At 38.4% G+C, this 15423-nt stretch overlaps 3 protein-coding genes across 4 annotated transcripts; 1 reads left to right on the plus strand and 2 right to left on the minus strand.

The window, feature by feature from the left end:
- Nucleotides 1-87: 87 nt before the first annotated feature.
- Nucleotides 88-7052, minus strand: LOC140758988 (uncharacterized). Of its 2 annotated transcripts, none has more exons than XM_073095424.1 (2): nt 3071-7052; nt 88-2281 (listed from the first exon to the last, which is right to left on the minus strand). In XM_073095424.1, the coding sequence occupies exons 1-2, from the start codon at nt 6591-6593 to the stop codon at nt 2214-2216; spliced, it is 3591 nt and encodes a 1196-aa protein (XP_072951525.1). In that variant the 5' UTR covers nt 6594-7052; the 3' UTR covers nt 88-2213. The 2 variants fall into 2 exon arrangements, with proteins under 2 accessions (XP_072951525.1, XP_072951526.1); XM_073095425.1 differs by having other exon boundaries at nt 88-2292.
- A 274-nt stretch (nt 7053-7326) lies between these two features.
- On the minus strand, nt 7327-12377 carry LOC140758993 (uncharacterized). Its single transcript, XM_073095431.1, has 5 exons — nt 12078-12377; nt 11103-11240; nt 10067-10445; nt 9839-9993; nt 7327-8515 (listed from the first exon to the last, which is right to left on the minus strand). Exons 2-5 carry the CDS (start codon nt 11187-11189, stop codon nt 8240-8242), a joined length of 897 nt encoding a protein of 298 aa, XP_072951532.1. The 5' UTR covers nt 11190-11240; nt 12078-12377; the 3' UTR covers nt 7327-8239.
- A 314-nt stretch (nt 12378-12691) lies between these two features.
- Nucleotides 12692-13961, plus strand: LOC140758990 (pentatricopeptide repeat-containing protein At1g11630, mitochondrial). The gene has a single exon (XM_073095428.1). The coding sequence runs from the start codon at nt 12759-12761 to the stop codon at nt 13941-13943; it is 1185 nt and encodes a 394-aa protein (XP_072951529.1). The 5' UTR covers nt 12692-12758; the 3' UTR covers nt 13944-13961.
- Nucleotides 13962-15423: the final 1462 nt, after the last annotated feature.

The following is a 15423-nucleotide window of genomic DNA, read 5'->3' on the forward strand; positions in this document are numbered from 1 at the left end:
ATCATAGTTATCAGGTAATGCTATTGAGGCAAATTCACTGCTACAGCTGGATCCAATTGATTAACTTGGATACAGTTAATTTCTTGATGTTGGCACATTTTGATGCATGTTTTCTTCAAATCACATATAAATATAGCATGAGAAATAGAAGATTCGTCTGTGTTTGTATGTCAAAATCTAGATGTTCTGCTAATTTGGAGGGTAAAAAAAAAAATAGAGAAATGAGAAATCAAATGGTGTCCAGTTAAATTGAGATTTCAGACCGCTCGAGAACTCTTATTAAATACGAGGCCTTTTAACCGTCTATACACCATCCAATTGGCTATGACTTTCTATACTTACAAGGCCCATATCATCAAGTGTTGCAGGAAAGCCAATCAAGCCCTAAGTTATCAAATCTAACGAATCTTAGGATGAGTTAGAGTGATTTATTGACTCTCCAGTAGTCTCTTACGTTAGTGTCAAAACCATATCAAGACCAAAGATGACCCAATTCATAGAATAGAACTCAGCCATCTAGAACAAAATATCATGCATTAAACATGTATCAATACAGTTCGGAACAGAAAGTTGGTACATCCAAATGAGTAAATAATGCATCCAAATTTACCGATTTAAGGTCCCTAGGACAGTAAATACCCCAAAACTTGCATGTACAACATGAATGCAGTGGCTTAGTGTACATGAATATAAACAATACAAATGCAGAATAATTCGCTCTTCATCTCTAAGCAACATTTCACTTTTGTGGTATAGGAATATTTTTATTCTAAAATAAGAATCTTATTTTGGTATAGTAACTAAATGAGAAATTATCTTATTATGGTATAATAATTCATTATTCTTTCTCATCTTATTTCATACAAATTTTAAAAATAATTTAATAATAACTAACAATTACTATTTTGCTCATCATCGCAGCTACTGTTGAGATTCTCTTCTTCCACTATCTCTTCTCTTAAATATCGGTCATCTCAACTATAGTTTAAGTTTTTTCTCTTCTTTTAAATATTAATCTCATCTACAATTGTGATTCCATCTTTTCAAAGACTAATAAATTCTACAAATATAAAAAAAAAGAAAATTAAGCCCACACACGTTTTTTCCTAATGCGAGCTTATAACTCCGTATTATCCCATAGTGTGAACTTATAACTCTGTATTACTGTACAATGAATTATTATTTTCTTATAGTGTGGAGTATATAGAATATTTTAAGTTTGCTTATAATAAAAATAAAATTATTTCACAAATTTTTTTTTTGGTCATTTGCTTTCAAACATCACTAATTTTCAATACAATTATATTATTCTTTAATACTTGGATGTTAATTTTATATCACATTAAATATAATTATTACTTATTATACTAATATTGAACTAAATATTAAAATAACTTGTACTAGTATTAACTCTCTTCTTTTGGTATTACAAATTAGAATTGTTATATTTATTCCACCCTTATTCCCCAGTGAACACAACTTAAGCTCTATGCCTAAGCTAAGCTGCAAAAGCAAAAGTAGATGCAATACTAAGAAAATATCTAACCTGAAAACTAAAGAAACTATAATTGATCAACAGGTCTCTGAAAAGTAGCATTATAAGGCTATTACATTGATCATGACAAACAGAGGATAAATGGACAGAAATAGCAATCAAATAAACATCATTGCGTAGGAAGAAAAAGAACACCTAGGCAAAACACTGCTTAAGAAAGAATAAAAAGGTTGCACCTACATGATCTTTAAAGGCACTACTAAATGCTTCTAGCATATTTAGGTATAAGCATCCTTTTAGATAATAGCCATTGCAGGCTGTGTTCTAGTAGACAACACATTATTGTGGCTTATTTCTTCATAACTATCCAGTGTTCAAATTTCAAAAAATTAGATTCAATGCAAACACTAGCAGGTACTAAGGTATTAAAATGCTCCAATCACATGATTTTCAAATTATCTTAACATGCATTGGTAACTAATGTGAACATATGCGTCGCTAACTTGAGTACATTAGAACTCCCACTCTCAACTTGGCATCAACCCTCAAATCTAATAGAATTCTATTCTGTGCCGGAATGTACTAAACTTCTCATGCATGACATTTCCTCGACACACGAAACAAGCAATCCAATAAACCAACTGGTATTTCTTATGGGTGTCTAAACATGCAACACAGTCCTAGATTACTCACCTCTTCATATATGATTTGCTCAGCCTCAGCTAGAATTATCCAACAGGACACCTCTCAGACCGTCTTTTGGCACCATCTCGAACCGTCTTCTGTCTGATAAAGCACTGATATGCTTTTAAAATACATAAGATCCTCATGGAATGGATATGCAGTATAGATAAAAGAACTATAAATAACATCCAAACCTAAATTATGTAAATGTTTGGACAGGAAGCTAAAACAGTAGTACAGTACCATTAGCTCTTATGTTCATTTCAGCACTTATTTTAATTAATGGTAAGTTAAGCAATCAATTCTTTCAATTTTTATAATATCAAGAAATCCTTTAAGGAAGTCAGACTACTACCCTTCACTAGATAATCAATTGCATGAGTTCTTTAATACTATCAAATGTTCTTAAACCAATGTCTTTCCTGGGTTAAGTCGAGATATACTAGAGCATGAGATGGGGCATGCATATTAAAACCGTAAGAAAGTACCTTAAATTTTAAAATTTAATAGCTTTCATGAAGAAGGTAGACAAAATATGTGCACATTATATAGTCAAAATTTTGTTTTTACTAGCAAAATGGACAAGCATTGTGATGTCAATTTTTACAGGAATTGATATCTAACTAGGTATAATTTATGCAAGACAGAACCATTATTATCTAGTGTGCATGTCAGAAATGGACTCTAAATCCATCACTCTTGCTTCAATTTCAGCAATCTCTTCCTTCAGTTTTCTAATCTCCATTGCAAGTTGAGATTCTTTAGCAATGCGTAGAGCACGTTTTTCCTCTATTCTTTCCATTTTATAGTTTGTCTGCTCTTGCGGAAGAAATCCTGCTCTTTCCTCTATCATTATCAGGTCAGAAACAGATTCTATTTTAAATGACTTACTGACATCCTGAATAGTTGTCTTGTTCTCCTTGTCCAATAGAGCAGGCTCCTTTAATTGGCGATAAGCAGAAAGTCCAGTATTTCTTCTCCTAAAATCTTCCCTATTTGCCTTGTTCTGCCTTCTCTTGTTTGCTGATGCCAGAACAGTTCCTTCTGGTTTCTTTATCAGTAAAATTTCATCAGGCAAAATGGTGGTTTGCTTAACATCTTTCAAAGATCCCTTGCCTTCCATGCCGGACGGATCATGCACATTTATAGAATCATGACCAGATCCTCCAACATTTGTTCTCTTTACACCATCCTCAATTCCTACTTTATCTCCTTGCTGGTTTGCCTGCACGGCCGTATCACATGGAGACTCTCCATCACTTGTTCTCTCAACATCTTTGGCAATTGCCTTATCCTCCTGATCCTTGTCCAAAACTATCTTGTTGTCTTCTTTCCCATTTGCCTGTTCTGGTGGAAGAGTTCTTTCAGCTTCCTTTACCACTGTTAAATGGCGTGGATTATCTCCATCATTTGTTCTCTCAAAATTTTCAAAATTTGACTTCTCCTCTTGGTCCTTGTCCAAAACAGCCTTGTTCACTTCTCTCCCGCTTGCATCTTCTGGTGGAAGAGTTCCTTTAGACTCCTTTACTATACTGGAATTATGTAGAGACTCTCCGTCATTGGTTCTCTTAAAATCATTGACAATTCCCTTCTCCTCTTGGTCTTTGTCCAAGACTTGCTTGTTCTGTTCTATTCTATTTGCCTGTTCTGGTGGAAGAGCTTGTTCAGCCTCCTTCACTACAGTTGAATCATGTGGAGACACTAAATCATTTATACTCTTAACATCTTCAGCAACCACCTCCCGCTGGTTCTTGTCCACACTTACTTTGTTCTCTCTTCTCTTGCTAGCTTGTTCTGGTGTAAGATTTTCTTCAACCTCCTTTCCAAAACTTAAATCACATAGAGATTCTCCATCATTCATTTTCATTAAATCCTGCACACTGTCATTTTTGTCATCTAAAATTACGTCGTCCTCCCCTATCTGCTTTGCCTGTTCCATTTGAGATTTCTCAGGACCGGAAAGTTCTCCAGCATTTGCAATCTTAACATTTATCAGAATATCTCCCTTGTCCTTGTCTACAATATCTTTACACTCTCCTCTTTGATTTGCCTGCTCTGGTGAAAGAGCTTCATCAGTCTCCTTTGCCACAGTCTGGTTGCAACGAGACTCCACCTTTATTCTCTTATCATCTTTCACAATAGCCCTGTCCTCGTCCATGTCTGCAACTCCCTTGTGCTCTTCTCTCTGATTTGCCTGCTCAGACGGAAGAGCTTCATCAGACTCCTGTGTGGCAGTTGGTTCACAAGGACACCCTCCATTAACAACTCTCTTCGTAGCAGTTGGTTCACAAAGAAATTCTCCATTATCAACTCTCTTAACAGCTTCAACAGTATCTGCATTTTCTTTGTCCATCTCCATGATTTCTTTATTATCACCTCTCTTGATTTCTTTCTCTGGTAGAAGAGCTTCTTCATGCTTCTTTATTGCAGCTGAGCACTGAGGAGACACTCCATCATCAGTTCTCTTAGTATCTTCCACAATTACCTTCTCTTTGTAGTCATCCATAACTCGTTTACTCTTTTCTCCCTGTTCTTGATCTGCTGAAAGAGTTTCTTCATGCTTTAAGGCAGTTGGTTCATAAGGATACTCTTCAACAATTCTTCTTTCAACACTTTCTATGGTAGCCTTGTTCGCTTTGTCCAATAGAGCAGATACAGAAGTTTCTCCACTCAGTGCCCTATCTTGAATTATGGCATCATTACATGCCTCTGAGACCTGTTTGATTTCTCCTTCTCCCCTAGTAAATTGATCCATCGGTCTCATCACATTCGTATGCTGCTTTTGGATTTCAACAACATGAGGTGTAGGCTCGTTAGCTTCCATGTGCTTCTTCTTCAGTCGTATGTTACAATTGTTAAATGCAAGCCACTCTGAGAGCGTGGTATCATAAAGATCTTGCACCTTTCTCTTCTTACCATTAGGCAAAGTCCGAATTTTCTTCTTCTTTTCGACTGATGTCATCTCCTGCAATCTTTTGACAAACTTTGGACTCTCAGATCCTTTTACATTTTCATCTGCAGCTATACCACAATCCAGCATATGCTGTTTCCACCATCTTGAGTATGCGAGTGTGACATTCAACTCAAGGAGATGGGGAGGCACATAAAATGCAACATTCTTTGCTGCAATATTATAAGTCTCCCATGCCGCCTCCCAATTTGAGTTAGCACGAGGGATGCTGCAGGGTAAATCTTGATTCAACCCAAACTGCATTGCCACACGGTGAGGAAGATATTGTTCGATACAATCCAATCCCACTAGCTCACAAGCCCTTATACAGTGAGCAAACTGTATGGACTCTTCATCTCTACCAGCATCACCACGAATCCATGCACCACTCTCCTTATAAAATTTGGGCTTACACCAATTACTCAAACTAACAGCATAGGGCCGCCATAGGAACTCGGTAGGTGACTCAAGAACCACCTGCACAAACGAGAAGTCCATCTTCTTACCTACATCATGCCACCTCGCGGCCCTCGGCTCACCACTATCAAGAGATTTCTCACCTTCTGGCCTCAGAGATGGGAACCGCTCCCAAACCCATAGTTGCATCACATGAAGAGGAGCCCATACAACTAAAGGATACTCCTTTGTACTTCCACCAGCAACCAGATATTCCTTCAACTCTCGCAAGTCCCGGTAAATGGTGGCAAGGACGGCGGGGCCAAGAGCAATCTTCACCCCTCGCGCTAATCTAATTGCAATCGGAAACACATGCTGCTTCAAGGTCTTCTCAGGATGACTGCAGAAGACAAACCTAGATAGCCACAGAGATAAGAAGGCAATATGCTCCAATTCATCGCCGTCGCGCTCCATGTAATGCTTCATCCACGCCGAATGGTCTGCCTTCTTGCATGAGATCCGGTTGAATCTCAGGCGCTCCTCAGTCATCTTCGCCTCGATGTCTTTGAGTTCACCCACCAATGGCTCCCTCACCGGCTCGCCGAGCACCGGAAAACCCCCAAGAATCATGACGTCTTCAAGCGAGATCGTGGCCTCGCCCCAGGGGAAGAGAAAGGAGTTAGTTTCCTCACACCAGAACGCCGAGACCCCAAAAATAGCGGATGGGTCTCTCCTAATTCGGTAAGTAGATGCCAAAATTGCTTCCAAGATCCCAGCTTTCTTCCAGCAATCACCGTATTTGGGTCGAAGCTTGCCGACCCATTGGTCCCATAGCCGCGGCGAGCTCGACCACCCTTTAAAGAAGACCCTTGGCTCCTCGGGAGCAATAAAAGAGACGCCCTTATACCTCAGAGGAACATAAGGAGCTCGAAGGAGGCCACCATCTTGGTCCGCGCATGGATTGATGAACCAGCCGTTTCTCTTGACGGGTTCTCCAGGATCGGCGAAGGTGACCATCTCCACCTCCCGTTCTTCAACCAGGAGCTCTTCGTCTCCCTCTCCATCCATTTCTTGGAATCCTTCGTTATAATGGGATCCAACAGGAGAGAATACAAGGGAAAAGGAAGGAGAAAGAGAATTTGTGTCAGGAAAGTGGCGAGGAAGAAAGCAATGAAGGGTTTTTGACGAGGATTTCGAAGATTTTGGGGGAAGTAATGGGCTCGGAAAGGAAGGTCTTTTGCCTTCCTTTTTTCCCTCTTCAAATATCCGACCATCGAATTGGAAGGATGGAACCCAAAGCGAGTTAGATCACATTTTAGGAATAAAAGTCTTTCCTCTTGGCTCTTGCTTATTTGCACTCGCTAAATCACACCATTCCATTAGTTTGTGGGCCACTAAGCCTGCATAGAAACGGTTTAGGGTTTATACTAGAATAATGGGGTTGAATTAGGGTGCATCAATTTGATAGCTAACAAGTAAAAAGTCTCAGAAACTATGTGTGATGCTGTACGGTAGATGATCCACATCTATTAAGGGTTTCTTTTTTCATATATACCCTTCAAAAATCTCATATTTATTTGTGTGCCCATCTAAATTTGATATTACTTAGATTTCTACCTACATCACATTTTTTTTTCTTAATTTTTCTTGCATCTCCATTTTTAACTCTTAGAAAATAGGAGATGTATCAAAGCTTAAATTATCTTTCATGCTTAACTTAATTTAACTTTCCCATTAAAAAATTAAGAAATAAAAATAGACAGTCTGAAACAGAAGAAGAGAAAAAAAAAAATACTTAAGCTGTGTCAGCTACAATCCCAAGATCAGCACAACTGCATAGGTGATGGTCAAGGAGAAAGTTGTGACTATGCCTCCTTTGAGTGAACCTTCCCTATGATAATTTAATGCAACTATGCATTCTAATAATATATTTTGGAATGCAATATATATTAAAAGACGACAACATAAAAAAATTACTCTAAGAAATTTTTTATAATAAAATACTCTAATAAATAGAAGGAACAAATATTTAGTATACTTCTATTAATGAAAAGGAAACTATACATATTCCACCTTAACTCCATTTAAAATCTGCAACTCTTTCTATATATCCATTCTCCACCATACAGTATAGAAGCACTTTTCCATCAGAACCTTACAAAGAATGCAAAGATAAGGCCAAAAGGATTGAGCTTTGCTCAGGTAATCACATGAAAATTTCATTCAAGTAATCTCAAAGGTGCCAAGTAACTAAGAGGAGGACAAGACCAAGGTATAAATGAAGATGCCATGGCAGTAATGACAATGAAGTCAGAAGAGTTACCAGAACTTTAATAATGCAAAAAGCCAAAAACAAACGCGAAAATAGTAGCCGAAGGTTTGTGACAAAGGGCTTACATCACCTTATGATCAGTTTGTTGATCGGCAGACCTGAATTGCAAATGAACTTTAAAGAACTTGTGTACTAGATAAAGGTTATAGGCTTTAGGAGGAGAAATTGTCATTAGATGGATGGTACTTGTCAGGGCTAAAGATCCTCCTGTTAAGATGCAATAGAAGTTTCCAGGATTAGTTGTTCACTAAAATAATCGTAGAGGAAGGCTTCAAATGCAAACTTAGCATGAGAATTGAGAAATATTGCGATAAAATTCGCTGATGGTGAATAATCAATGGCATTGATGGAACTGAAGGCAAGGAAAGAAGTACAATAATATCTATGAGTATTTAATAGTGCCTTTAGGAGGAAAATATATCGCAGAGAGTACAATTAACAGAGCAGAGACCAGAGCTGAAAGAAAAGTGATGCTTGATACAACTCCCCTATGTGCTTCATTTCCACAAGGTATCTGCCAATTGACAGTCCCTACAGTTTGAGCTTCCAGATTAGCAATCGCCCATAAGCAGGGATCAGCATGCCCTTTTGGTCTATAACGTATGAACAAATCTGGTTTTGTGATCTCAACCCTTGCATAACCACTAGAATCAAGGGGCTGCAAATGAAATCAGATAATTAGTCAATTTATTGATCAATTGTTACATGATCTACTACAAATTTGAGTAAAAGAATATAACAGGTATTCAGGCACTCAAATGTCACACACAAGAATATTCACCAAAGAAATTGGCTCCACAAGTTGTGATCTAATGTGTATCATCGAAAACCTTTTACTAAAATAAATTAAGACAAATAATCTAAAGATAATTGTGTAAAAATCTAATGCCAGGTTCTCTTCAAACCAAAAGATACGAGTCAAGGGCTCCAGGTACTTCAAATGAAGGGATGCATCATACCACTATTTTCACTGCAGTATTGTCAATAATCTCAAGAAGCAGGTTTTTTTTTCTATTCAATCTGAGAAAGAGACATAGTAACTCAATAAAATAGGTTTGTAGGTCAGAAAAATACACATCAGTTCACCTTCATCATAATGTTTCTTATTTCCACTCTTAACAAAGCCTGCCAGATGAGACCAAGACTGACAGCTTCAAACAAAGTAAGAAGAAAAGAATGGAGACATAGAGCAATACTGTAATAGTATGAAAGTAGGAACAGAATGTCTCTCCATAGATGATGCAAGCTAGATTTTAAAAGTCTATAGTCAGCAACAGTTCCATGCAAACTGGCAGTTGAGTCCATAACTAAAGAGTAAGAATGTGCTTATAAAGCAGATTGACATGGCGAAAGAATAGAAAACATATGATATTTAGCAAAGAAGGCAACAATGAAGTTTTCATATCATCATCCTGTCAAGCAGAAAGAAGATTCTTATAATGCAAAATTTGAGAGCAAAGTTAATCATTCAGATATTCTTTTTTGTTGGCATGAGTTTCTAGAGAGAAATGAAGCTCATTATTTTAGAAAACCTCCGCCTTAATGTTTAGGGGCTCCTGCCTTAGATAGAATATAACTAGACTCCGCTTAGGTCCCGCTTAGATGACCGCCTTAATATCTCGTATCATATTTTAGTATGTAGATTGACTCCGAAATTTAAAATTATTGTACATGTTGATAAATTAGTGAATTTGAATAAGTTACTATAGTTCTTAAAAAGAATGCATTAGTACATCGTTTAGATTGTAGGAATTGATTTTAGCTTCTTCTATAACTATATTTTTTAACCATCTTGAATTTTGGGTGTCCGCCTAGGCATCCACCTAATACCTAGGCACTACATGATCCCTTGTTCACCCCTCTACCACCTACGGTCTTTCTTTTAAACCTTGATGAAGCCTACTACTTTCAAACTGAACCTGATATTTCATAACAACCTATGCAATCTTTCAGAACACTTCTTCTGAAAAGTAAAACTCACTGGGTATCTAGCATGCAGGGGCAGTTCAATAGTAACTTTGCCTTCTGACAAAGTCTCATGCCTGAGATCCATATGAATCTCAACAATTGATCTGTTGGAGAGAGCAGAGGGTAGTTCCAAATTTGTGTCTCCAAAAACTGCAGCATCAAGAAAAACTGCAGAAGGAAACTCATCAGCACTTGAAGTAGGATAACATTGACGAGCTGACAGATAAGATTGGCTTGAGACCTCTATGGTTGACAAGATGTTGCAGCTCAAATGGATCAGAAAAGACCCCATTTGGAAGTTTTTCAATAATCACTGCTTCACAATTATAACCATCAAGAAAGTGCATCACAGCATCTGAACAGTTATCAAATCTCAAGGTGGAGACAAGGCGACGATGAGAACCTTCACCATCCAAATGCCGATGCAAGCCTAAAAGTTTAAGCACATCAAGATAATTGGGCAACCCTTTGCATAAGTTAGTGGAACCAATTTCTTCAGCTAAAATATCACGATATTTTGAATCAAGCAGCAGGCTCTTGCGGTCATCAGAATATGAATGAGCAACATAAGCTTGAGAGCATGGAGAACAGCTAATGGTTTTCTGATTGTTGTTGTCCACCTGGCAAATAACCACTACAACTACTTATTATGGTAGACAATAAAAAGAAGAAATATATCTGAAGAATATGCTGATGAAATCACTAGCTAACCTAATGAATAAGAGAAATACGATCTATGTAAACAGAAGTACAAAAATTCATCTTTCATAAAATAGACATACAAGAGATGATACAAAATACAAAAGTAAAAAGAAATTTGTATTTGCACATTCACAATGTTGACCAAAAAAATATAATTAGAGCAAACAATAAAACTGCTGTTTACATTGTCCCAAATGGTGTTTACAGAGTCCCATCTTTGCTCAATCTTCTATTATGTGGGCTGTAATTATATATAAAAAGAAGTTACACAAGAATTAAAATATTCTTATTGTACACAAAAAAATTCTTAACTTGATAAAAAAAATTACAACCATCAATGACAACCATTTTTCCGAACATATATGGAAGACAATCGTACATGCATAAAGTAAGTTGATCTATTATCTCTTCAAAGTCGTCTTATTTGCATTGACTAGAGCATCAAAAACTAATAACTCATAAATGAAGATGCATGTAATTACAACAAAGTAAAGGTATTAACAGCTGTAATTATTTATGAAAAAAATGTCTACATATGAAGTGGACACAAAAGATTGGAAAATATTCCTGCTAACCTGGTTGGCTGAAGCACTACTAGACACCAAATGAAGGAATAACATCATGATGAAGAGACACCTATGTATCACCCGCAAATGAGCCATATGATGATGCAAAAATCGTTGAGGCAAAGGGTTTCCAAATTGTGAATTGTACTGGAAAAGCATGAGTTAGGCATCAATATTGATAATAACATACCCCTTTTTACTTCCAAGCAAGAAGTACCAACGCTAGAGCACAGACAAGTATGTGAATAAGCAATTAAAAGTTAAAAAATAAGAAAAAAGTGTATGACATCAAAGGTGACCTCTTCTTTTTTTCCTCAAACAAGATCTTGCCCACAGTAGTAGAGAATATATATGAAAATGACAGAAAAAAAAAGTAGCATTATAAGGCTATTACATTGATCATGATAAACGGAGGATAAATGGACAGAAATAGCAATCAAATAAACCTCATTGCATAGAAAGAAAAAGAACACCTAGGCAAAACACTACTTCAGAAAGAGTAAAAAGGTCGCGTCTACAGTATCTTTAAAGGCACTATGAAATGCGCCTAGCATATTTAGGTATAAGCATCCTTTTAGATAATAGCCATTGCAGGTGCTGTTCTAGTAGACAACACATTATTGCGGTTTATTTCTAACTGTCATAACTATCTAGTGTTCAAATATCAAAAATTAGATTCAATGCAAAAACTAGCAATATCTATAATCTCGGAAGGAGGATTTTTCCTCAAAACATAAAGAAGACAGACATGCCCTAAAATTAGCATCTGATACTCTAGACAAATAGAACAATCATAAAAAGCAAGGTAGAAATTAAAGAGTTCTCTGATCACCGACAAGAAGAAGAACCTTAACTGATATGTCATCTATTACATTTTTTTTATTTTTTTTTCGATGAAAGGCCAAAGCCTAAATCATCTATTACATATTAACTATAGACAAACTGAATAAATAATTTTATGTATTGATAGAAAGATCTACTTACAATGTTGGTGACGACGGAGACGCGATGGCGGCGAAGCTTGGTGACAGTCGAGCTCAAGGAGGGAGGATGCGGAACTTGGTGGCGCGGCGGAGTGGTGATGGCGGCAGAGCTTGGTGACGACGGAGATGCGATGGCGGCGAAGCTTGGTAACGGCGAGCTTGAGGAGGGAGAAGGCGGAGCTTGCTGACGACGAGCTCGAGGAAGGAGCAAGCGGATCTTGGTGACGGCGGAGAGCCGGAGAAGTGATGGCGGCGGAGGAGGAGTTGGAGATGGCAAAGGAAGGGCGGTGATTCTGGGATTTCAACGACGGCTAAGATAATTTGATAGTAACTAGTAAGCAACGATAGTCGACTTGTGGGTAGTGGGTTTAGATAGTAACGGGACGGATTTAGGCTTTTAGCGGGTAGGATATGTAATAAAAGTATATTATTTAAAAAATTATATGGGTAAACGGATATCCGATATTTGTATGAGGATATTTTTTTAAAATTATATTCGTATTCGAATCCGCATTCGGGACAGAGAAATTTTTACCCGAACCCGACTCGGATCGGATCGGGTCGGGTCGGGTCGGATAGTGTTGTTGTTGGTAATGTGCAAATATGCAAAAACATCACTCGTGGTTTGTCCTCCTTTCCTCCTTCCTCTTCCCTCCTCCCTCCATACTCCAAAACCCTAGCCATGGCGGCCGCCACCTCCCACCTTCGCCGCCTTCTCCACCGTCACTTCTCCTCTTCCCCTTCCTCTATCCTTAATCCTAGCAACCCCACGACACCTCTCTCCAGCAAAGAGAAGTCGCGCGCCGCCCTGTCACTCCTCAAATCCGCCTCCGACCCGGACCACATCCTCTCCATCTGCCGCGCAGCATCGCTCTCCCCTTCCTCCTCCCATCTCGACCGCCTTGCCCTCTCCCTCGCCGTCTCCAAGCTATCCTCCTCCACTTCCCCCTCCTCCTCCTCCTCCTCCCAAACTCTAACGCTTATCTCCCCTCTCCTATCTTCCCCTTCCCACCTCCCTCACGCCATCGTCCTCCTCGGCCAAGCCGGCCTCTTCGACGACGCCGTCGCCGCCTTCAAAGCCTCCCCTTCCCTCCGCTCCTTCAACTCCCTCCTCTTCGCCGCCATCCTTGCCAACCGCCATGCGGACGTCTCCCGCTTGTTCCGAGAGTTACCTATTTCCCACTCCATCACCCCGAACCTCACCTCCTACAACACCATCGTCAAAGCCTTCTCCGAATCTGGCTCCTCAAGATCCGTCTTCTCGGTGCTCGAGGAAATGTCCAGATCGGGCATCAAGCCAAACAAGACTACTTTTTGTTCCGCGCTTGCTGGGTTATACAAAGAAGAGAAATTTGATGATGTGGAGAAACTCTTGGTACTGATGAGGAAGCACGGGTGTGGCCCCCGGCTGACAGCGTACAACGTGAGGATTCAGAGCCTTTGCAAGCTCAAGCGGTCTGAGGAGGCAAAGGCGCTCTTGAAGGAGATGGCAGCGAATGGAATGAAATGGAATTGGGTTACATATAACCATCTGATATATGGGTTTTGTAAGGAAGGAAATCTGGAGGAAGCGAAGAGGCTTTATAAGGAGATGCGGAGGAGAGGGTTTGTGGGGGATAGCAATTTGTACTTTACGTATATATACTATCTTTGTCAAGGTGGGGAATTTGAGGAGGCGTTGGGTGTTTGCAAGGTGACAATGGCAAGGAATTGGGTTCCATGCTTCTCAACCATGAAGATGCTTGTGAATGGACTCGCCAGCAGTGAGAAGATTGAGGAGGCTCGGGAAATTATTGAGAAGATGAAGGAGAAGTTCCCAGAGAATGTTGATACGTGGAAGGAAGTGGAAGAGGGGCTGGCTCAGTAGCTTGGGAGGATTGACGAGGTATGCCTTGTTATTCTGGCATCTGATGTGTTGATTGAGAGAATGAAGAGATAAAGTTTCCTTTCATAGCATTTGACTTTAATTGCAGACTCTAGGTTTACAACAAAAATTTTGTTTGATGTCATTCTGTTCACTAGAGGCCGGACATTATTTTTCTTATCACTTATCTAGTTTTCATCTCTGATATGTATAATGCTCATTGATCATGAGGACACTTCTGCAAAATTTGTCTTATTAGTAAAGTCATTAAGATAGTGGAAGTAAGAAATTCCTATTCTGTTTATCTTTGTTTTAAACTTCTGATATTAAGTTAAGTTGGTCATCATTCTGTTTCGAGACATTTAGAGCAGAGTTGTGTAAGCATGGCAAAGGAAAAACTTGTAGGTAAATGAACAAACTAACAAAAATCTCAAGCTTTAATGTGTTTTCATAGATGTTGTAAAACATATTCTTTTGTGTTGCATAATATACCTTTTGTAATGCCACTATTGTAGTTCAGAGGTTAGGCCCTCCCAGTCCATGATAAAGGTTATAGGTTTATTTCCTCCTGTGAATGTTGGGTTAATATTTAATGTATTTTTCATCAAAATGCTATATGCACACAGTTTTGAACTTATTGTGATATTGGGGAGGGCTAATCCCGTCGTCTAACCTTAAATTGGCCTATAGGCTATAATACACACACACACACGTACGATGGCTTGCATGTGTATGATGGTTGGTGCACTCTAATATATGATGGTTGGTGCACTCTAAATTTATTGCGAGAAGTTCAAGGATGTATAAGTCATGGCAAGCCTTTTGTAATGTGTATATTTAGAGACTTAAATAGATGGTTAGATAGCATGATGTGAAACTTTAAGGTAGATGTCAAAGTGCTCAGCTTAGTTGTTAATTCCATCACTTTTACATGACATTTTTCTTGATATTTTGTTCAGCCAAAGATGCAGTCAACTAGTCTGATTGACAGCTGTTACTAAAGAAAAGGTGACTCAGCTTGAGTTTCCAGTTATTCATTCAATTACATAAATTTTGAATCTAAATAAAAACCTGTTCCATTATCCAGAGGCACTTAAAACGCTAAGGGTAATTTGTCATCATTTAATCCTTGATCATAGTTCTAATGATAGCACCAGTCATCTATAACATTGGCATGCCATGTTAATGATCCTTTTATTTGAATTGATATGGATTTTGCTGAAGGTCATGAAGAAGTGGAGGTACTTAATATAAACACAGCTCTGGTAAGAAGTTAAGATTATTATTATTATTTTAATAGGAATCTGTTACTAGACATTACTCTGGATGGAACAATGGCTAAGATGACAGAGAAACTGTTCGTAGTGTATTACAAAATGCTTCTTTCACTTTGTTCCAAACCTCTGATGTGTCGTCCTGCTCAGCTGACTTAATGTCAATAGATTTTTTTCACTACATTTTCTTTAATAAAATCAGCTTCAAA

The sequence above is a fragment of the Typha angustifolia genome, chromosome 4 (genome assembly GCF_048772165.1).
Source record: "Typha angustifolia cultivar Huaian chromosome 4, ASM4877216v1, whole genome shotgun sequence".
NCBI lineage: Eukaryota > Viridiplantae > Streptophyta > Magnoliopsida > Poales > Typhaceae > Typha > Typha angustifolia.